Source organism: Sceloporus undulatus, chromosome 2 (genome assembly GCF_019175285.1).
Source record: "Sceloporus undulatus isolate JIND9_A2432 ecotype Alabama chromosome 2, SceUnd_v1.1, whole genome shotgun sequence".
In the NCBI taxonomy this organism is placed as follows: Eukaryota; Metazoa; Chordata; class Lepidosauria; order Squamata; family Phrynosomatidae; genus Sceloporus; species Sceloporus undulatus.
This window is the reverse complement of record NC_056523.1, coordinates 166072234-166096065: the sequence shown is the minus strand read 5'-3', so window position 1 is coordinate 166096065 and position 23832 is coordinate 166072234. Positions and strand designations below refer to the sequence as shown.

The window sequence follows — 23832 nt, the reverse complement described above, 5'->3', positions numbered from 1 at the left end:
GGAAGCAGGGTCAACCTGGTTAGTACTTGGACAAGAGACATCCAATAAATATTGGGTGCTGTAAGCTATATATGCTGTGTGTAAGCTGTATACGCAGTGGCTCAGCAGTTAAGACACTAACTCTGATGATGGCAAGATCGGCAGTTCAAGGTCCAAGTGCCGCATGATGGAGTGAGCTCCTGTCACTAGTCCCAGCTTCTGCCAACCTAGCAATTCAAAAGTATCTACAAATGCAAGTAGATAAATAGGCAACACTTTGGTGGGAAGGTAACAGTGTTCAGTGCAGTCATGATGGCTACATGATCGCAGAGTTATCTTTGACAAAACTGGCTCTTCTGCTTAGTAATGCAGATCAGCACCACCCCCTATAGTCATCTACAACGACAACCTTGTTAAAGGGGAATATCTTTACCTTTAAGCTATATTTCAGAGGAAGGGACTGGTAAAACTACTTTTGAGTATTCCTTGCCTAAGACAATTGTATGAAATCCATGGGGCCATCATAAATTGACAGGTGACTTGAAGGCACATATGCACATGAAAGCCAGTCATTGCCCCTCAAACAGTAATTACTACCTGAAATGTACTAAACTAACACTCTATTTATTTAATTCCTAGACAGAAAGAAAGGACTTTGGTAGCCTAAGACGATTAACTTACATAGTTTGTGTTGCACAAATGTCAGAAATAGCTTTGAATAGGGAGAAAATAATCTCTTAACTAACAATCCAATTCTGGCTTACTATGTTTAATATTCCATATTCAATAAATGCTTGACATTCCAGAGATGGGGAACATATGGAGTTGGTCTGCTCATCATCCTTCACCATTGGCTATGCTGGTTAGGGATGATGGAAATTACAGTCCAACATCTGGAGGACTATATGTTCCCCACCCCTGCTATCTTTGGGCTTGATCCCTAGAATTTTTGCAGTAAATATGGCAGCTTGGTTCACCTGGGGATTCTTATGGCCCTTTATATTATTATTAACATTTATTTATAGAGTGCTGTAAAGTTTGCACAGTGCTTTACATAATACGGATCAAATAAAATAAGAAAAAAGAATAAAACCCTGCCAAGCGGCATACAATCTAAAACAATATATAATGGCACTTGCCCACAACTGACCTGTCCCTTGTCAACAGAACTAATTTCCCTCACTACAGGTGTCCCTGTAAGTAGCAGAGTCTCCACGAAAATTCAGCAGCTGCTCAATACGCTGAAGAGACCCAAACGGCCACCCCTGAAGGAGTTCTTTGTGGATGATTTTGAAGAAATTGTGGAAGGTATCTGGGTTGGGTATTTTTGTCACCAGTTTTATTGTGATTAACATAAAATAGTCACGCTACACAGTTGTATCATTTTGAAATCACTTTACTTGCTATGGTTCCATCCTTTGTAATCCAGGGATTTGTAGTTTCATGAAGGATTTAGAATTCTCTTGCAAAGAATTCCAAGTACCTCACCCAACTACCAATCACGGGATTCTGTAGGATGCAGCCATGGAAGTTAAAGTGGCATTAAAATATTATAACTGTGCAGTGTGTGTGGGAGGGTGTATTTTGTCTTATGGTGCTGTTGAATGGGTTTGAAGTTTTCTTTGCAAAGCTAAGATTTAGTAATTAATAAAGGATCCTCCCACTCTCACATGTTTAACATCTATTTAAATTGGGTTATCAGATCAAAATAGTTTTGAAAGCAAAGTAGGGTCTTATTGCTTAGCTCCTGTTTTGAAAAACCCAAGTGCTTGCTGCCTCCTGGCTGCTTGCTTTTTCTGTAAACATGTACATGTGGAATAGAGAACTGCTTCCCCCTGCAAGGTCACCAGGATTTTTTTTTTTTAAAAAAAATCTCAAAAAGGTGACAGCTCCTCCTGCTTAGTTAAGGATCCACCATGTCTTCATTGGTCAAACTGTGCTGACTTATGACACTATGTAATCTCAAAGAAGAAATCTACTAAGAACACTAAATTTTAATTGCTGCTTCCTGTGAGCGTTTTTGCCATCTCCCTCCAGAACAGTGTCCTATTGAAATATGAGCAGGAAATTGCATATTTGAATTGTTCTACTTGAACCTGGTCTAGGAGGCTTCTTTGCACAAGCAGTTGTTTTTTATGTGAAGTCAAAGGCTTTCACGGCTGGCATCCATAGTTTTTTTTGTGGCTTTTTTGGGCTATGTGGCCATGTTCTGGAAGAGTTTATTCCTGAGATTTCACCAGCATCTGTAGCTGGCATAGCCCGAAAAATCCACAAAAAGCTATAGTTATTTTTATGTTCCAAGAGTTATGTCACACCTTCCTCAGCAACACTGCATGAAGCTGAATGGAGCAGGGAAAGACCTTTTTGGATTACATGCATTTTTACTAGTACCTCTAACATTCTCTTTTCCCCCAAGTGACTGCTTGGGGTTTGCTTGTGCAGTCAGGCTGACTCTGATTCTGCCAGACTAAAAGGGATTTCTAACCCTTTTCTTCCACAGTCCAGTATACAGCAGATGTACAAAACTACTAGCTAGGTAGCTTCACAACACTATATTCATCCTATAGTGCAAATTACTATTTAGTCCCAACCATCTGGATTTGATTTCTTTCTCCTGGATTTAAGTGAAATCCTCTTTTTAAAAATCACCAATTGATTTTCTTTCCCTGCTTGTACAAATGGCTGTGTTCTTGGACTTCTTTGTTCCCATAAACTACACCCAGTGGCGGGATACAAACCGCCATATAGTATGTATTGTATACGTACTAGGGTTAGGAAGGGGCGGTGCTTCCGCACCCCCCTAACCCTAGTACGTATACAATACGTACAAGATGGCGGCGCCTCTTCCACATGGGCGCCGCCATCTTTACGTACTGGACGCATAGCGTCCAGACGTGTCGCAGCGCCTATGACGTCGCGAATGCGCCAGCGGCGCCTCGCGACATCATCAGTGCGCCGCGGAAAGAAGCTCCGAAATGAGCTTCTTTTTTGCTCCGCGCGGTTTGGCTGCTGTGGCTCCCGCGCGGAGCAAATGGCGTCGGCGGGGGACCGCCGCAAAGCGGCGGTTTGTATCCCGCCAGTATAAACATTTTTGCCCTATGCCTGGAGTAGCTTTTTGTTTTGTCTGCCAAACTGTTAATATAACTTCTCAAAATCCCATTTACAAGTTTTTTCTTGGACCAGTGTTCCTTCCTATTCTTTAAAATCCAAGCTTCATTGCAGTCCTTTATATCTGTCTTGTCTTCCCTTTCTGAGATGTTATGCTTTCTGGTCAGAGACAGACACTTCTGTATTCTGTGTGGTACCTAGCACTGGTTGATGCTTTGTAATTGCATAGTAGTAGCAGTAGCAATAACAGGTTTCTTCCAAGCACAATCAAGTTAAGATCTTCAGCTCTGTGTTTGAAAGCACACAGTTTTCCTGTCTCCGACTGGGAAGCATCTCTCCTTAGCAACAGAAGCATTCAAATTGCTTTGACCTTTTAAAAATAGATCTCAAAGCCCTGGTTTCTAAAAAAAGATTCCCAGGGGGAAAAATGAGGGAATCCCTTGCATCAATAATGCAGAGTTTGTTTCACTCCCTTCTACCCTATTCATCTTTTTGTGAGTGATTCTAAGTTGATATGGTGGTGTTTTCTTTGCAGTTCCACAGCCAGACCCAAATCAGCCAAGGCCAGAGGGACGTCAGATGACACCTGTCAAGGGAGAGCCCCTGGGAGTAGTTTGCAATTGGCCCCCTGCTTTAGAAGCAGCTCTGCAGCGCTGGGGAACAACACAGTCCAAATGCCCCTGTTTGACAGCCCTGGACGTTACTGGGAAGCCTGTTTACACCCTGACATATGGTGAGTGTCTTGGTCTTGTTAGTTGTCTCCACTTGGTTTCAATAGGAGCAATAGCAAATTCTCCATTAATTCTGCTCTGCTCTGCAATGCAAATAAGGGTGCACAAAAACATAGCAAGCGGATCAAGGACAAACAGGATAGATGCATTGTTCACTGTAGAATGTTGCAAGATTTGGTCCTTGGTTGGGCTTGGTTTACACATCTTGTGCGTGTACCATCTTGGGAATTTATTATATATAATTGGGCATTTTGAAATATAACAACACATGAAAATTCTGGCTTGTGAGGAATGAGTAAGTGTGCTGCTGGGGTGAAAACATATTTTTTTAATTCTTGCAAAGTCTCAGAGACAGAAATACTTAATATTCTGGTTTTGTATATGAGTGTATAATCTTGATAGGATACAGTGATAATCCAGAATTCTTCAGAATTCAAATTTATTGGGAATAAGCAGGCATGTCTTTGCATTTTGTTTGATTACTTCTGCTTGGCTTTTCCTGGAAATGGAATCAGCTTAATAAAGCAGGGAACCTCTTTATCTCATATTTTTAGCGTTAGATCTGAACAGGGTTCCCTGGCTTGTTCCACTCCTAACAAGCCAGAATCATAATTCATGAACAGTTGGCAGGAGGAACTAGGTGAAAGCGGTTGGACAGGGTGCAAGCACAGCCTTGCTCTTTCCAAATCAGTCAGAATTCTGAAGAAGGCTTGACTTAGGCTGTCCAGGCTATTGTCTCATGTGCAAAATGAAAATATTTTCAGTCTTACTGAAACTCTACAAGGATAAAAGAAAGAAATGTATTTACACTGAGACTGTAGACACAGAACACACCACATATATAATGGGAGAATTTAGCAATTAAAGAGATTGTGTATGCCTGCTGGTGAACTGTTACACATAATGAAATATAGCATGTGAACCACTTCATTGCCAACTTCCAGACTCACAAGAGTTCTAGAATAAACTTGAATGAGTCTGTGAATTGACATATATTGTATAAATAGCTTCTTTTTATAATTCTTTAGGGAGCTATAAAAGAAAATTATTCATATGTAGAGGACTATTTTGAGGGCTGTTTGTAGTTTAAAATAAATCAAATTGCCTTCCAAGGCAAGTTGAAACATTTTCTGAGTTTGCCTATATTTTGTTTAATTTATTTTTGTTTCAGCGAATCATAGCAAGACAAGCAGTCAGGCAAGTCCTGCTTCCTAGTCACTGGAAATCTTACTCAGTAGCACCCTTGTGAGGTTTCAGTACAGACTATGCATATGTGCTAAATACTGTTTTTGCAGCCTCAGATGTGAGAAATTTTATCAAGAGAAAGCTAATGTTATTTAAGTTCTGAGCCCATTACAAATTATATGCTGATGTGGAAATACATTCACAGTGACAGTCTCCTAAGATGTATACATTTCATTGTCTTCAGACAACCCTACATGGGAGTTCTGTTATAACTGACATTTGATTTAAGGGCACAGAACTGTCTTTTTTTTTTCCAGACCTGAAAGTCAAAAATCTTGACTTTACATGTAGAGTAGGCCTTAGTGAACGAAAATAAACAGTATTGGTTTCTTTCCTGGCTCTACGATCAGAAGCAATAACAGAAGTAGTGATGACATTTCACAGCCTGCATTCCTGCATAGTTCCTGAACCTGGTTGTCACTATGTCTCTGCAATATATAATCCCAAATAACTAAAAAGACTTTCGGTTCCCAATTTGTAGTGCTTCTTTGAATGAATGGAATATTTTGTTAAGTTTACACCAGTCTTTAAGATCTCCATGTAAGGCCCAATTAATAGCACCATAGCACCTCCACTTTCTGAGACATGGTGGATAGTGACTAAGGAGAGAACCTTTTTGGTTGTGATGTCATATGTCGAATGTCCTCCTACATTTATTTAGTTAGTCCTTATTGATGCTATTCAGATACCACTCAAATATGTTGGCTTCCTGGGGTGTTAATGGGATTTTGCTTTTTACTAGGCAGCTGTTTTAGAGTTGTTTTGCTGTTGTACTTTTTTTCAAAAAGCTCTTTTACAAAAATATTGTAGGTGTTTTGACATTTGTTTGCTGACCAATCAGAGATAATAGCAGCTCAATAAAAACTGAGATGCACAATATAAATATTATCTACAAATAAACACACGGTGGCTGAGAGCCAACCTTGCAGTGTATCTCCAACCTCTCAGTTCCCTATTCTTCCACCTCCCTTGGCACCTGTCAAGCCCTAGGAGAGCTGGCTGCTGCTTACTGCTGGGAGAGAAAAAGAGAGGGGAAGCGATTCAGACCATAGGACCATTTACACTACAGAATTAGAGTGCTGTGATTCCATTTTAACTGCCATGGCTCCATCTTGTGGAATCTTGGGATTGGCAATTTAGAGGGAGAAGCCTTTAGAAATCTCAATCAGGGAGCTCCTCTGGTACTTCATCAAAACTACAAATCTCAGGATTCTATAGCACAGAGCCATGGCAGTTAAAGTGGAGTCATAGCATTGTAACTGCACAGTGTGAAAAGGCCCCACAAAGTAGCAGCTGGACTCAGCTTGGGGGAGGGGGGAGTAAAGGGGTGTGCACACAGCTGGAGTGCACCCTCCTTTTCCTTCTCCTAGGAATCCCAGACCAGCTGTATATTCCTAGACTCTGTTGCCTCACTTAATTGCTGAAAATAGCGCAGTTATGGGGCCAACCTGATCTCCTGTGAAAGGGAGTTCCACAATCTGGGAGCAGCTACAGAGAAGGCTCTCTTCCCAGTCTTCACCAACCATGCCTGTGAAGGTGGTGGGACTCAGAGAAAGCCCTCCCCTGCTGATCTTAACACTTTGGCTGACTTGTATAGGGAGATAAGGTCTTTCATATAGTCTGGAACAGAGTGTAGCCTATGTGCATGTGTGTGTGCTGCTGCAGGCTGAGTGATTTAAACTCTATTGCCTTTTCTCTACTTTCCAGGTAAACTTTGGAGTAGAAGCTTGAAGCTGGCATATACGCTACTGAATAAATTGGGCACCAAAAATGAGCCTGTACTGAAACCTGGAGATAGAGTAAGAAGCTTTAGTGATCTTTCATCTGCTCCCTTGGGATAAAATGAGGGTGATGATTTGGTGGCAGGGTGTGAGTGCTCTGCATTAATGCTGTCCCTGTTAAATGCTAAAAAAGTTTTTCTCTTAAAATTACAGCTCATGATGTACCTTACAGTAAGCTCATAAACTGATCATTTTCTTTCCTGAGTTAAGACAGCCTCATTTTTTTTTTCCAGGTGAAATGGTCCAAATGTGAATGCTGTTTCTTCTTGTTTATCTAACTTAATATTTCTGTGAATCACAGGTAGCCCTTGTTTATCCCAACAATGACCCTGTCATGTTCATGGTGGCATTTTATGGCTGTTTGCTGGCAGAAGTCATCCCAGTGCCGATAGAGGTACCTCTAACCCGAAAGGTAACGTTGATGAAGCCTAGATGCATAATAGGCTGAGGATTGTGGGGTGCCAACCAAGTCAGACTTTTGGCCTTGAACACAATTAGACTTTGCAGCTTCTGGTTTGCCACACTCACAAAGAAACATTTTTTGAGGTCCTGCCTTTCATGGCTGTTGCACAAACATAGAGATTTTGTCATGCAGTGGTGTTGGTTTATACCTGCCTCTTCAACAGAAATATATATAAAGGAATGTAATTACTTGGCAATGCATCACCAGGTGGTAGTGAGAAACAGATGGAAGCATCTCACCATTGCCTTGCTCTGTACCCTGGGACCCTGGGGCTCATTCTCATCAGTGCTGAACATTTGTACCTTTCAAGCAGTTAACTTCATTAAAAAAGAAAAAAAAACAATGGAGAATCCACTCTCTCTTTACTGTTTAGACATACTGGTTTCCAAAGTTCTGCTATAGGAGTGTGGTTCAGCTGTTGCTGAAAAGTACTTACTTACTTTTGGAAATTGTTTTCAAAATTATCTTTTTGATTAAATTTCTGTAAAATTAAGTTCCAAAAAATTACATCTTGTAATAATTGGAAAGCAAGTTGTTTCATAGCTTCTACTAACTATAGATGGCAGGACTGTAAATTTGTGTATCTATTTCAGAAGGAAATTTTAACATAAGGCAAGTGTGGGGTAACATATCATTTATAAAACAGATACATATGTTACCATTTTCAAAGATGTTCAGATACAGTTGCTGCTCTTGATAGTATATCAGGTGTGTAGCAAAGTTGAACACCCCTAACCAAAGTTGATTTCAGTGTGGTTTTTTTATTCAATTTGTGTGGTAAGCATTGCTGAAAATAGGTCCCAGTGTCCTCTTTGGGGTGGTTGCCATAGTTAATTGCTATGTGGATTATTAGTGTGAATGAGCCTGAGCATTTTGCTGCGTTCCTTCTCCTTCTGCAATAGAGGAGGACAGGTGAATGAGAAGCACATGAACTAAAGGTTCTGCTTGGGCTGGTTATAGCTTGTTCATGTAGCACCATACCATGGAATCACCTAACAGTCGCTTCTACCCTTACCATAATTGACATAGAACGTTGCCATTTTTTCAGATAGTAGAGTGTCTTTCAAGGACATAATTTAAGAAGATATAGTAATGAGGTGGTAAGCTAGTCTGGTAATGCTATGGATCTCTTAAGGGCATCTCTTTGATTTGTGTCCTCAACATGACAACTACCATGACAATCCTTATATGAAAATGGAAAGCTTTTACCACCTCTTGGCCTATTGTTTCAGTAAATCAGCTTGTTCATTCCAATGCTTTCTTCCCTAGCAGGTTTCCCCCTGTTGCAGGCATTCAAACCACCTACTCAAGTTGGCATATTCTAGCCTAGAAAATTTCCCTATGCATCTTAGGGACTGAGGAAAAGGGGGCAGCTTTTTATAAACATCCTGTTCTGAAATTATTATTTGTGTGTATGTATGTTTATAGGGGATTTCTGGTGGTATTTTGCTTTACAAAATGAATAGACATTCAATCTGTTGACTAATCTTCTAGAAAGTATGTTGCAAGTCAAATGAAAACTATGACTGTGCTCTGCTCTAGTGTGGATGTTAATGTATGTATCATCAGCCACCCAACTGGAGTAGTTTTCTTTTACTTTACCAACCTAGGGCAAATGGGATGCTGTCCAGGCATGTCACAAATCTTCTAACTTGGTTGCTTTGGCATCCATCCCACAGGCTGGGTATGAATGACTTTAAAACTCCATTTGCATTTGAGTGCACAAATATAGATATTTCTGTCTTTCATTTGTGCCAGTTTAATATTGTCTTTCCCTTGTTTCTTAAAGATAAAATGGTTTAATATTTAGTGTGTTTTGTCAGTGTTATGTGGCTTATAATTTGCATATTTGACCATTTGTTTATGCCAAGATCTAGCGTACTCAACCTTCTTTGAAAGAGGATTTTTGTATTTCACTGCACATCTCTGGTTCTAAAATAGGTTCACTTAATATGTCATACCCATAACAAATAACTTTAATTCAAAGACTTTTCAGCACAAGTGTAGCTAGAAGCAACCTTCCACATTTTTCCTCCCATTGTTTTTAAAAAAGAAAGTCATCATTCCAGTGTGCCATTTTTTCTCTTTCCCTGTTGCTTTTCCATTGTGTGAGATGTCTGCTTCATCCTGCCCCACCCTGTGGTTGTTGTCATTTGAGTTTCAAAGCATTGATGGATGAAGCTGAATGTTTATATTGCCCTTTGTGTATTGTCCATAATGTTACCATCCAGTTACCAAAGCATTACCAACACTTAGAGGCTTGGTAAGGGTAAAGCTGGCAGTGTTCACCCATTTGCAATTCATAGTGATTTCTTTTCTTTCCCCCACAGGATGCTGGTGGCCAGCAGATTGGTTTTCTTCTGGGTAGCTGTGGCATTGTCTTGGCCCTTACCACTGAAGTTTGCCTTAAGGGTCTCCCCAAAACACAGAATGGAGAAATTGTACAGTTTAAAGGTTAGTACTTGATTTTTATAGCACCATCATTTGTAATGGTGTTTTATAGAGGTATCATAAGCTCCCTCAGAAGACATTCAGTCTCTTGTCTGGAAGAGCTTATCCGTATTTCCAGAACAATGGTTTAAGAGTGGAGGAAGATTGACAAGGAATTAATTCAAACAAATATTTGTATTCTGCATCCTCTAGGTTGGCAATCAATTGCCTTTCACATGTTTTGAATTATAGCTCCATTAGCCTGCTGCCAAAGATATCAGGAAAAGATTATAGGAACTGCAATTCAAAACATCTCCCAGGCATCAGCTTGTGGGTCTAGTTGTTGTGATGTCAAAGGTATAAAAGCCCTCAGTTGCCTAACCAGTTGGCTGTCAGTTCAGATTGACATAAGCATGTCTTTGGAAAGCATCAAGTAAATGTCTTTCCAAGCTTGAGATCCCTTGATTGGAATTTCAAGGGATTAAAACTAGGGGTTTCAGAATTGGATTAAAATTACATGGAAAGCATGTACTCTGCTCCTGATCCCTATATCCTCTGGCATTTTTTTCAGTGGGAATGGGTTCTGGGACATACTATATTGCTCTATGTTTTTCACTTGCATTGAAAGCATAATCAACAATGAAGTTCTAAATTTTAAACTGTCCCAATTTTAAGAGAAAGGTAGGTTATAAATAAGTGCAATGTCCAGAATTCTGTTGGGAAGTTACACATTTTTAACTGTGTGGTATTCATAGTCCATAGGTAACTCCTAGTTTAGGGGACATACAGAGAGCATAAAAGTCCCTCAGTCTCCATCTGCCAGGAAGCAGCTGCTGTGATTGACGGGGATCTGTTCCCCTGTCACTGGGGAAGCAGCTGAATGTACCTGTGTGTGAAAATTGCCAGTTGGTTTGCCACAAGTATATGAGAACTCTCATTGCAGTAGACCAAGTGGGTCATCGGGGCAAGCTACTCTGATACTAATATTAGTATTTCTACATCAGAGATAGGCAAAGTGTCGCCAGTGGGCTGCATGTGGCTCCTTCAAGCTGTTTTTATACCCCTGAGGGTTCAATCCCCCCCCCTTTTTTTTAAAATGTAAAACAGTCCCCTCAAATGACTCCAAAAGCCCTATGGGGGAATGGGATGGGGCTTTATTTATTTACTTACTTACTTATTTCCAGGATTTATATCCTGCCTTTCTCCCACAATAGGATTTTTGTGGGCTCCCCCAACCATTTTAGACCCAGAAGAAGCTTTAAAAAAACAGGAAGTGACCTGCAAATGACCTTGTGGTCTCTTTTGTTTAAAGGACCTCTCCAGGTCCTAAAACTGCCTGTGAAAAGCTAAAAATGTGGCCTTCCACACTACTGAAAGACCATTTGGGGAAAAATAGCAGGTGGGGGATAATAGCAGTGGGTAGAGTTGTCCAAGATCTCTGGAGGGAGGCCATCCAGCCCCCAAGCAACTGACAGTTGCTTACTCCTGTTGCTTATGGTATTTGCATCTCTTAATGAAGAAATGCCCTGTATGTAGCAGATTCCACTTTTTCTCTGTAAATGACTTTTTTTGTGGTCCCCACTAAATGGAACCTAAGTTATTTACAGGTGTAGCCCATTTCCTTTTACATCTTCTTTTCACAAATATTTGAATTTGAACATAGACAGCAAGCAAGCTAAGCTTGAATTGTAAGGCAATGCAGCAGGTTCTTTTGCATAAGTCAGAATTCTTTATTTGCAGCACAAATATGTCCATGAAGAATTGTAACCTGAAGTCTCCTTTTGTCCTTTGCTTCTAGGTTGGCCAAGGCTCAAGTGGGTTGTAACAGATTCAAAATATCTTTCCAAGTCTCCGAAGGACTGGCAGCCCAACATTTCAAATGCAGGGACTGAGCCAGCTTATATTGAGGTACTTAGGGAATGCACATTGACAGAACAATATATGCTACTCTTTGGCAGTCATAATATTCTCTAGGAGCCTGAGTTTCTAGCAGAAAACTCTCCCATGTATTAATAGCATGCTCTCTCTCCTGAAATTGTTCTGCTACTGCTGATTTTTCTGTCTGGCCCAGTCTGTAGTGTCTCTCGTGTTCCTTGATTCTGAAATTTTGTTCAAAATCATTGTTCTTTATCCTCATGGAATGCTGACTGATGCCTTTAAAAGTTGAAGAATGAGGCTTCTGGAGTAAGAGAATTATTTAACAGGTTTTCTGCTATTTCCATAGAACATATTTTAACTTGTCCCTTAGCAGCTTGCAAGATAGTGGGAAGGGGGCGTCTTTCCCTTCAGTTAATACCTAGGGGCTATCCTACAGTGAATATTCTTGTGCATAGAGAAAGTTAAGACCTGCACATTTTTGTACCAGAACTGTTTATAGGAATACTATTGGGTTTTAAATCTGTTGGACGTCTACCATATGATGGATCTATGGAAAGCATGCCAGTTTATCCACCCTCATTTGAAAGAATAGAAGTGTCATGGGCCAATGAATTCAGGGTGGTATTTTCTTCATCCTGACCCAGGAATGGGCAAAATGAGGCCTTCCAGAGGTTGTCGGACTGTGCCTGTTAGATTCTCTCACTATTGGCTAGAATCACCTGGAAAGTGTCATTTTTGCCCTCCCCACGGAGGCATTTTGCCTTCTGGCTTGTGGAGATGGGGGGAAGGGGTGAAGGGCTCACTCCCTGCCTTCAGCCTGAAATGTGTTTAGTGTAAAGTTAACACTATTGAGTCCTGATGCAGGCAGATGAAATTTTTTTGACATTGTTGTGGGTTTTTTTTTTCAGTACAAGACCAGCAAGGAGGGAAGCGTCATGGGTGTAACAGTGTCCCGAATTGCTATGTTGTCCCACTGCCAAGCTCTGTCTCAGGCGTGCAACTACTCTGAAGGTGAGTGCTGTGTTGTCTGTATGTGTTGCATATAGAGAAGAAATAACCATATTGGGAGGTATTCCCCCCTCCCCTTCAGCAAACTGTGAACTTAGTCCTGGGGCCAAGTCCTAGACTCTGATAAAGTTTTGCCCTCTACCCAGAAACATGTTTCAAACTGTGCCCCTCCAGATATACTGCTTTCTTACATTTTTAACCCAAAACCAGAAGTCTTCAGAAGTTTACTTTTGGAGAAAAAAAAAGGACAAACATTCAGCACAAATGCAAAGATCAGCATCTTGCTTTAGAGGAGAATTGGCTTTTCCACAGGGGAGTTCTGTGCATTTCTCACAATAAATGTGAGCCAGCACAGGGAGAGGCAAGTAGTGCACGTTGAAAAAACAATAGTCACACATCCCTATTACAGTGGTTGCAGTATCCTATATGTGAAGCCTAGTATTAGTTTAGGATTTTTTCCTACCTAATACCACAAAACGTATCCTAAGAAACAGTGTGACCATGTTAGTGTATCCCTAGTAGCCCCTGCATCTGAAGGTGAATTACGTTGTGATTTATTTTTGGATACTCAGGCATTCTTATCACTAGCCATATTCTTAGTTTTTTAAAATACTCAATACAGGTGAACAACATACTGTATTTATGCCTTCCAGCATGCTCATTCATTCTGATAACGTAACACTGAATATGCTATGGGTTTCACAGAGCACTCGTAAGACTTTTATTTATAAATTTAAACCATGCTCAGCTCCCCCCTGTTGTGGTCTTAAAAGCAGCTTACAGCTATGGTTACTGCAGAAAAGCATATCTACTTATTTTGCTTTCCATCAAGTGTTGTCACAACATAACTTCCTTAAACAGATTATTGGTATTATCACTGAAGGGTTTTCCTATTAAGACATTTATTGTAAGTAGATGAGGAGTGAGATTGTGGCTTTTTATAACAAAAAGAAGTTGTTGATACAAGAGTATCCCTCGAGCAGCTATAGGCCAGTTTTGAGTTCATTTGCTTTTAAAGCAGAATAGGAACTCATATTTCATGGAAGTGGAGTTGTATGTTTTGGACCTCTAAATTCACAGCTAATATTTCATTCTAGGTGAAACCATAGTGAATGTCCTGGATTTCAAGAAGGATGCAGGGTTGTGGCATAGCATGCTAACAGTAAGTCAGCACTTTAAGCGGATGTTCTGGGGTAATTTTACTGTGACTTGTTCTCATATGTTTCTCCAAAATGTAGGCTTAGTGTTCAAAGTGGGTGATTCTCCTAGGAAAGGCACAATAGTTCTCCTGTGGTGGAATGTAAACATGCCATTCCTTGTGAGCTCTGTCAAAATACCTTTAATTTAGAGAGCTAAAATGCTTACTTAGAATAACATGCTTTTATTCTTTGTCATAGTTTGTTTAATCTGCATCCTGCTGTTCCAACAAATGATGCTCAAGGCAGCTAATAATAATACAAATATTATAGGTAAAACATTAGTGAAGCACAAAAAAATCAAGATAAGTAATATGTCAGTGAAATAAATTTTTAAAATAACAAATTGAAATCAAATTCGACATATCTAGAAGTTACGTTTTTGGACCAAAACCAGTCTAATTAAAAATGTTTTTTTTTTCTTGCCAGTATGATTTTACCTCCAGACGTTGTTGAACTACTACTGGTAAAAGCACAAAGGTGTTGCCCTAAACCAAAAGAACAGACTAGCAAAACAGGAAAGGCTAGGGGAAAGTGTCAATCGAAAAATGCATAAAAAGTTTTATTGTCCAAAGTGTTAAAAAATAATGGTATAATAGCTATAATTCTCTGTCATTCAGGCAAACCGTATGTATTCAAAACTGTGTGCTTTGCCTGAAGATGAAAGCTTCAAATAATATACAATGTCTATTTGCCTATAGAATATGAAGTGCAAGTTTTGCCAATAAATATAAAAGGCTGGAAACTATAGTTCCCAAATGACATACAAGTAAAAAATGTCCAACAATCAAAGTGCATATAATGGCATAAATGTATGCACTTCCAAAGGACATATAATAGAGGTAAAAGCATCATGCCTCACTGTTGACCAGACTGGATAGAGATTATGGTAGATGGAGCACAACAGCATCTGGAGAGTTACAGTTTTCCAGACTTGTGCCAAGGGGCTGTTCTTTTTTTAAGTTCCCACCAAGTTCATTGAGGTAGATAGGATTGCCATAGGGGGGACTCCTAGGTGTTACTAGGATAGTAACACCTAGGCAGGCTCTTATGGAGAATGTAGTATTTCAGATAACTGGGCCCTAAGTTGTGTAGGACTTTGTAGGTCATAACCAGTTATTTGATTTGTACCAGAAGCAGATCTGTATACAGTGGAACTGTTGTAAGATGAGAAGTACTTGCTCCCTATAAATGCCTTTAGTCCAGTAGCATTGCTACATCATTGCTAACTGGATAATCTTTCTAAACACACTACAGAGGCAGGATTGTGTAGTTTTAATTTGTAAACTGCCTTGAACTCCAGATTTGGGGAAAAGGTATGATGGGGGTGGTGGTGGTGGATGATGATGACAGTGGTTACAAACAAGTACTGACAAGAAGAATGTAAGTGTTGCATAACCACGGCCAGATCTATTATTTCAAAGAATTATATTTCACTGGAATTAAAGAGGAAAGGCATCAAAGCAAATGTTAGCTGTTTTGTGCCTACACTTAAAATAAAGACCACAGGTGCATTTATGTTGTAGAAATAGTGTAGTTTGACACCACTTGAAGTGCTGTAGCTCCATCCTGTGGAATCTTGGGATCTGTATATTACAGGGTCTTTTGCCTTCTCTGCCAAAGTGTGCTGGTGCCTCACAATCTACAAATCCCAGGATTCTGTACGATAGAGCCATGACATAGGTTTTTGCGGGTTTTTCGGGCTATGTGGCCATGTTGTAGAAGAGTTTCTTCCTGACGTTTCACCAGCATCTGTGGCTGGCATCTCCAGAGAATGCTTGCCTGCAAAAAGTGGGTGTATATATATATATATATAGTGTGTGAGCCTGAGAATGCAGGAGTGATTGCATGTGTATTGTTCTGTGCTGATGGCAAACCTCAGGCTTGGAGGCTAATGCAAAAGAGGATTAGTGTCTGCTAACTGGTGATCATTATCTGCTGGGAAAGCCCCTGACTCTGAGTGGTTTCCCATTTTCATTTGCTGAGTCCTTCTTTTGCTATTCCTCAGGACTGGTAGCCAAGTTTTGTTCACTTTAAGGGTTTCTTCTTTCTGGTTGAGATTATCCAGACGTTTGTGAATTTCAGTGGCTTCCCAGTGCATCCGGACATGGTAGTGGTTGGAATGGTCCAGAATTTCAGTGTTTTCAAACAGTATTTTATGCCCAGGATGGTTCGTGGCATGTTCTGCTACTGCTGATTTTTCTGTCTGGCCCAGTCTGTAATGTCTCTCGTGTTCCTTGATTCTTGTTTGCACGCTGTGTCAAAGTCAGGGGCTTTCCCAGCAGATAATGATCACAAATTAGCAGACACTAATCCTCTTTTGCATTAGCCTTTCAGCCTGAGGCCTGCCATTAGCACAGAACATATACATGCAAATCACTCCTGCATTTCCAGGCTCACACAGTAAATATATATATATATATATATATATATCTCCATCCACCTTTTCCAGGCAAGCATTCTCTGAAGATGACAGCCACAGATGGTGGCGAAACGTCAGGAAGAAACTCTTCTAGAAAATGGCCACATAGCCTGAAAAACCCACAAAAAACTATGGATGCCGGCCATGAAAGCCTTCGACTTCACAGAGCCATGGCAATTAAAGTGGTGTCAAACTGCATTATTTCGACAGTGTAGATGTATCCTTAGTTATAGGATTGTTTCTGTACTTCTGAGATATTGTTGTCTGACCTGAGTTTTAAGGAAAAGTTGGACCTGAACCCACAAGGCATTATTTCACTTGGAAGGAAGATGGGTTATATATGCTGAAAAGAAGCCATTTTGAAAAACCTCTACTGAGATGTAGATTGAGCTTGTGGAGTGTGAAAATGGTTTCTTTTAATATATATAGAAGAAACCCACAATCTTCTTTCTGTTTTTATTTTGATTTTTTTAAAAGTTGGACTTCCTTTCTTCCTTTTAGAGTGTAATGAACAAACTGCATACCATCAGCGTGCCGTATTCAGTGATGAAGACTTGTCCTCTTTCTTGGGTACAAAGGGTTCACACTCATAAAGGTACAAGAGGCATTGAATAGCTGTTGGCTTTTCTTGAGCATAGCAGTGAGCATTCTCTGGGGATTTATAAACCTTTTTTTAGTCCCAAGAACCTCTGTAGGCCACACATGCCCTTCCTTGGGAATCTGGAGTGAGGGATTTTCTGGAGTGAGGGATTATAATAGCTAGAAGAAGATATGGGGACCATACCTTGCTCTAAAGAAAAAAGACTGCTTCTGGGGCATTCTAGGAGCAGCATTTCTCTTTTACAAGCAAAAGGCTATTTGAAGAATTTGGGAGCGGTCTGGGAACAAAATGTAGATGGGGACACATGATTCCCACTTCTACACTAGCTTTATCTGTCCCCTTTGGAAACCTTGGGTGAATAACACCTAAAGATCCTCATAGTCCTTCTCCAATGCCCAAGGAGTTGGATAAGTTGGAGAGAACCTGGGATGTGTATCTTTCCTGTTCAGATGGCAGAGCATACTATTAGGACACATAGTCCTACTCTGTCTTTTCATTGGAGGTTTCAGAGGGCTCGCATCATCTTGCCCTATGTTCTTAGATTCTCTTTGTTAAATAAATCTCTCACAAGTTAGACTTGAATTTTGTGCTAAAATGATTGCGCCTCACAAACCTGTATGATGCTCTGTACCTGCCAAGCCACTTTTAAGCAGAAAGGCAAAAGTATGTCTGCATTGATTCAGCCTCTGTCTTAATCCTCTGGGTTGCAGCTAAGGTAGCCTTGGTGAAATGTCGAGATTTACACTGGGCCATGATGGCTCACCGGGACCAAAGAGATGTCAGCTTAAGTTCCCTGCGGATGCTGATTGTGACTGATGGTGCTAACCCCTGTGAGTACCTATATAGATCTGCTTTTGTATAGCAGCAATAATAATAATAATAAAATTTTATTTATATACCGCCCTTCTTATAATCAGGGCGGTGTACAACAAAAGCATACAATAAGCAAAACAAAACAATAAACAAAACAATACCATTAAAAACCATTACATTAAAACAATAAAACTTATGCCAGCCAACAGTGCAGGCAAAGAGGGGAGAAGGGGAGGAGAGCATTTAGGGGCAAACAATCAGGGGTAGGCCTGCTCGAAGAAGTAAGTTTTCAGCCCCTTCTTAAAATGGGCTAGGGAGGTGTTCATTCAACAAATTGTTTCCTAGCATTGCTTGAAACTGTGTGCGAGAGAGTGAAATTGAGGTTCACAAGGGTGCCGAATGTATTCTCCTTGAAATTAGGTAGAAAACTGTGTGTTATGTTATGTGCCTGAGGATTTATATGCATATTTGGCTGTGTAATGCAAAACTTTGATGCTCAGTTATATGTTGCATGGCTAGTGAAATGCAATGCAAATAGTAGTGAGTGATCAAAAGGAGCAAGGCCTCAGAAATTATCCTCACTTCATGAGGAAAATGTAACTTCAGATGCAAAGCAAGGCTCTGCAAGTTTGACAGATAGTAGTTCAAGAGTTATTAGTTTTATGTTTTAATTTGCTCTAGTAAGGTATTAGTTTTCATTCTTTGATCAGCCTTTCAGACTAGAAAAACAGGGAAATAGCCATGACTTAAGGCAGGGGTTGGCAACCTACAGCCCGCGGGCCGGATGCGGCCCGCGGAGGCCGTTGGAGCGGCCCCCGACGCTGCTGCTGCTGCTGCTGCCGCCACCAACACCACCCACCAGCGGCGGTCGCGGCTTTTTGTGGCTCTGGACGCCGCCATTTTTTCGTCCAAAATGGTGGCGAAGTCTCACGCGACCTTCTCTGAGGTCGCGTGTGGACTTCGCCGCCATTTTGGGCGAAAAAAATGGCGGCGCCCCGGGCGAAGTCTCGTGTGGTCGCGCGAGACTTCGGCCTCCAGGAGGCCCACTGCAGCCGCCAGAGCTCTCGAACCGGGCTCAGACGGCGGCGGCAGCGGGCCTCTGGAAGGCTGGGGGGCCATCGCTGGCGCCGGCGGGCAGGCTGCCAGAGCCAAGGAGCCCCTCTGCAGAGAGGTCTCCTTGGCCCTGGCAGGCTCTCTCCGCCGGCGGGAGGGCTTCCAGAGCCAAGGAGCCCCTCTGCAGAGAGGTCTCCTTGGCCCTGGCCGGCTCTCTCCAAGGAGTGTGTTTTGGGTGCTTTTAATGCTGACAAGTCTCCCTTGCTTTGACAGTGATAATGTGGTGATGGTGATGATGATGAGTGAGCTTGAGAGCCATGCAACTACTGTTTCTGAAGCTGAGAAAGTGTCATCTTCCAAAGTGTGTTTTGGGTGCTTTTAATGCTAACAAGTCTCCCTTGCTTTGACAATGATAATGTGATGATAGTGATGATGATGAGTGAGCTTGAGAGGCAGGCAACTACTGTTTCTGAAGCCGAGAGAGTGTCACCTTCCAAAGTGTGAAATGCACAAATGTGCTGTTGTGTGTATTTTGGAATGCAGGTTGGGGGTGTTTGTCCAGAAAGGGTCCGATGAGGAGAGGGCGGGCACACGCCTCCTCCTCCTTGCGGGGCTTTGGTGGAGGCTCCGCCCCTGGAGGGTGGCTCCACCCCTGGAGGGTGGAAGCTCCGCCCCCAGCATGCAGCCCTGCCCCTGGAGGGTGGAAGCTCCACCCCTCGGCTTCGGCCCCCCCAACTTGTCTGAGGGACACCAACCCGGCCCCCGGCTCCAAAAGGTTGCCTACCCCTGACTTAAGGTATAACCTTCTATAATATTTGTGATTATTACCATTTATGCTATAGAATAAAGGTAGCTAAAATTGGTACTTGCTTTAATGTATTTTGTGTGGTTATGTTTACCACATTTTTCCTGAAGTAAGCTTTTCTTAAAGAGTGCAGTTGTTGCTGTATGCTTTCAAGTAATCTCTGATTTATGGCAACCCTAAGGTGCATCTATCAGGAGCTTTATTTGGCAGAATTTGCTTTTTTTTTTGGGGGGGGGGTTGCCTTTGCTTCCCACTGAGGCTTGGAGAGTGTGACTTGCCCAAGGTCACACCCAGTGGGTTTCTGTGGCTGAGTGGGGATTTGAACCCAGGTCTCCCAGTGTCCTAGTCCAGCACTCAAAAGCTTGTTCTCTTACAGATTAGTGAGATGGTAAATCTGCCCAAGACTGAGTTAGCTGTGCTTTCAAAACAATTGGTGGTTTTGGTTTTGTGGAAAATTTCTAGCTTGCCCTTTTCTGAGTTTTCAGATCATGTGGTAACATAAAAACCAAAACTCATAACATTACAATAGATTGTAAATAAATTAAGAATAATAAATGTGGAAGGTTACTTGGCACATAGAATGATTTGTTGATCTCTTTTATATATAGTAATCTGGCAGTAGTCAGTGCCTTTTAGATTAAAGGAGACTTTTAACAGTATTTGGCTTCTTCTAAAGACATAAGAAGCTGCAAGGAGATCTTCAGGGTAAGACTGTCTCTCAGTCCTGCCACCATCATAGGCTCACTTGTTAGGGACATGAGAGAGAATCTTCTCAGTGGCTGTTCCTACCCTCTGGAACTCCCTTCCATGGAAAGCTAGCCTGGCCCCCTCCCTACTTTGCTTTTGTTGAACCATGGGTCCCACTCCAGGAGAAAGACAACATATAAATAAAATAAAGACAGACGGAGTGATATTGGCAAATGTTGTAATAAAAGGGGGAATTATAGTGCCTGGAGCTTTCTAGAATAGACTAGAGAAAGTCCGGAGTTCTGCTTTTCTGCAAGGAGAACTGCAACTCCTTGTTACAGTGAAATGATAGAGACCTAAGCAAATGACAGTTGTGTCTGTGAAAGGGGACAACAGTTTCTTTGGCTGTAGGGGGAATTCCTTGTTAATGAAGGAGACATAAGGGCAATGCACAGGTTTAAATTGCTCACAAGGGATGAGACCAAAGGTCTTTCAAAGAAATGAGCAACAGATTTTCATAGGGTGCTCCTGTTTAAAGACTAAGTAAATGCCTGGCCAGATGGTGTTAGCAATGAGTAAGATTTGGATGCAATTAAGGTTTCTAGATCATATGGGGAAGAAGGCTGCACTAGGAAGAAGCATGTTAATCTTGGTGGAATTAGGGGGCTTCTGAAACTTTGTGATCATCCTCTACAAATAATTTCAGATTTTCAGAGAGTCTGCAAAAGGTTCTAACACTGAAAAGCACCATTCCAAAGTACTGTATGTTGCATCCTTAGTATTAAAATAGGTTCCAGTAACATCTATCTCAGGTTTGGATGCATGAAGAACATACCCCTCCCCCAAAAAAACATCAGAAGGTTTGGGGGCAGTTGTTCTACTCTTACACTACATAACTTGGTATTACAATTCTATTCCCACACATTTTTATTAGGTTTCCTTCTGTAGATGTCTACAGATAGGCCTACGGTAAAGGATGATGTCAAATGCCCAGGATTTCAGAACTGCATTACAGCCATATAATCAAATGAACCAGTCTGATTTTTGAAAGAGGCACTCTATTACAGCACTTACACATATCTGCAGTGCATTCAAACTTTTGGAAACCTTATTGCATTTGAAGCTTGTATAAATTGAATATATCAAAGCTTTCTAATCAGTCTTTGTGTTTCTGTTAGCAAGCTTCAATTCAAAATTTTAAATGAGAATAATTGTTTTCCAGGGTCTGTGTCCTCCTGTGATGCTTTCCTGAGTTTATTCCAGAGCCATGGGCTAAAGCCAGAGGCAATATGTCCCTGTGCTACATCTGCTGAAGCAATGACTGTGGCCATTCGGAGGTATGTTTCGGTTTCCAGTTAGTTTGGTTTGTGTATTCAAGAGATGCTGCAAATTTACAAATACTTGAGAGCTGATTTCTTACCTGGGGCTTCTGAAGCTAAAGTTCTTTTAACTATTCAACAGACACTTAGCTAAATAATTTCTTGCTTCTGTTCTTTGAACAAATGGTGGTAATGTGGGCAAAAGTCCTCCCTATATTTATTCTGGACATAGTGGTATCTGAAGAGGAACCAAAGGCAATAAAGAGAAATATTCCCATTTTTAAATTTGTCCTTTTCAAAAAAATATTCCTTCCCCATTTTCTTCACTGTTTTTTAATGGTATATAACAACTAAGAAACTTAATATTGAAGGCACTGAAATATTCAGAATGTTTATTGAAGGGTTTTTTTTAAATGAAAAAAATGTAATTGTTTATAATTTCCTGTATGATCTTACTTTAGTCCAGAGATGGCAATAGACACATCCTTCTAAATTTGTTCAAAGGGTATGATTTTTGTTGTACATTGTAGCTTGAGGAGTTCTTTCAGCATATTTGAATGGAAACATAATGCCTTAAAATGGCTTCTGGATTGGTTTTTAAGTTATTAACAAGAAATACAAATTAGGAGCAGAGTTTATATTTAAGATTTATAACCCCATCCCTACCCGCTTACACTTTTCAGTTTATCTTAGTGGGCCTAAACCAGGGACAGGGATCCTGTGGCCCTCCAGCTGTTCTGGGACTCCACCTCTCAGCAGTTCCAACTATTATAGGCATGAGGAATACTGGAATTTGCAGTTCAGCAACATCTCGAGGGCTGCTTATTCCTGATTTAAACCCACCCACCCCCCAGTTTCTTCTTGATGTGGGGTGGTTTTGTCCAGCAGCATGAATCCTGTACAATTGAGTTTTCTGAGTTTTTCTCAGCACACAGTACTTCATATCCCTCATACTTTGAATCAGTTGTCTGGGCACCTTCAGATCATGTTTAGTTTTTGCAGGTAACCTAGTCTGAAGTAAATTAGGGGAGGGTTAGATATTGTATTGTACATGTATCATGTATTGTATATTGGTGCTGTTCTAAATATGTAAGCCGTTTTGATTGCCTTGCAGCAGAAAAGCAGGATAAAAATAAAAGTATTATTATTATTATTATTATTATTATTAACACAAGAAATAAGGATTTTTAAGGATTGGTAGCTGTGGGATTAATTATGTGTTTAAAAGTCTTCAGAAAACTCAGTTCTAAAGGTTTCCCTGTCATCCAGTGACTAGAAAAGCCCAGTATCTAAAGGAAATATCTTAATGATGGAAACTGGCATTGCCCTATGGATCATGCTGTAGTACAGGCATGGGTAGAATTTAGATTTAGACAGTCTACTTTGGTTATTTCTCTTTCACTGAGTTTCAGCAGTAGGAGTTGAATACAGACTAATAACCCTTTTCATTGTTGCTGTTGCACAATTAGAAGTTGGAATTCTACTGCAAAATATCAGATGACTATCGGCTCATCCTTCCTGAAGTACTGTACACTAATATTTTTCTTCCCCAGGCCTGGTGTTCCTGGGGCACCCTTGCCTGGAAGGGCTATCTTATCAATGAATGGACTCAGTTATGGTGTCATCCGTGTGAACACAGAAGATAAGAATTCTGCTCTCACTGTACAGGATGTTGGTCATGTGATGCCAGGTGGTGAGTGTCATATAGTGATGAGAGGAATGATCAGTTGCCTTGCTCTTGGAAGAGAAGGGTACACTGTCTTTATGTGAGACTTTTCAAAAATAATTCATTCAGAATCTTGCTGAGAGATGTGCTCCTAGTAGCATCTCATCTTCCAGAACAGTTTCCATTCTGACTGGAAATCACTGTTATAAGAAATGCTGTTCAACTTTCTAAAAACTGGTCCCTGAATTTGTTTTCCTCTTCTCATTCATTCTTCCTTTGGTGTCATATTTTATACCGTAAACTTGTATATAAAGATATATAATTAAATACCAAAGTTAGAATTGTTTATGCCATCGTATTTCCCATTTCTATGCATGTTTGTGAAAGCTGGTCAGTGAATAAAGGTGATAGGAAGAAATTCAACTCATTTGAGATATGGTTCTGGAGAAGAGTGCTGAAAATATTGTGGACTGCTAAAAGACCAGTGGATGGGTCTTAGAGCAGACCAGGCCGGAACTCTCCCTGGAATCAAAGATGTATAAATTGAGGTCATATTTTAGCCATACCTCAAGAAGAAAGGATTCCCCAGAAAAGACAATAATGTTTGGCAAGGTAGAGGGCAATAGGAAAAGAGGAAGACCTCATTC

At 40.8% G+C, this 23832-nt stretch overlaps 1 protein-coding gene across 1 annotated transcript in view; it reads left to right on the top strand.

Annotated features, from left to right (window-relative positions):
- Window positions 1–23832, top strand: part of DIP2B (disco interacting protein 2 homolog B) — a 53440-nt gene that overhangs the window by 2693 nt on the left and 26915 nt on the right. The window contains exons 3-14 of the mRNA XM_042449607.1: window positions 1168–1287; window positions 3623–3820; window positions 6771–6862; window positions 7146–7256; window positions 9638–9761; window positions 11536–11645; window positions 12524–12626; window positions 13721–13785; window positions 16743–16836; window positions 17553–17672; window positions 21423–21537; window positions 23073–23212. Of these exons, the coding sequence (XP_042305541.1) occupies window positions 1168–1287; window positions 3623–3820; window positions 6771–6862; window positions 7146–7256; window positions 9638–9761; window positions 11536–11645; window positions 12524–12626; window positions 13721–13785; window positions 16743–16836; window positions 17553–17672; window positions 21423–21537; window positions 23073–23212 (1392 nt within the window). The remainder of the gene's footprint in view (window positions 1–1167; window positions 1288–3622; window positions 3821–6770; window positions 6863–7145; window positions 7257–9637; window positions 9762–11535; window positions 11646–12523; window positions 12627–13720; window positions 13786–16742; window positions 16837–17552; window positions 17673–21422; window positions 21538–23072; window positions 23213–23832) is intronic.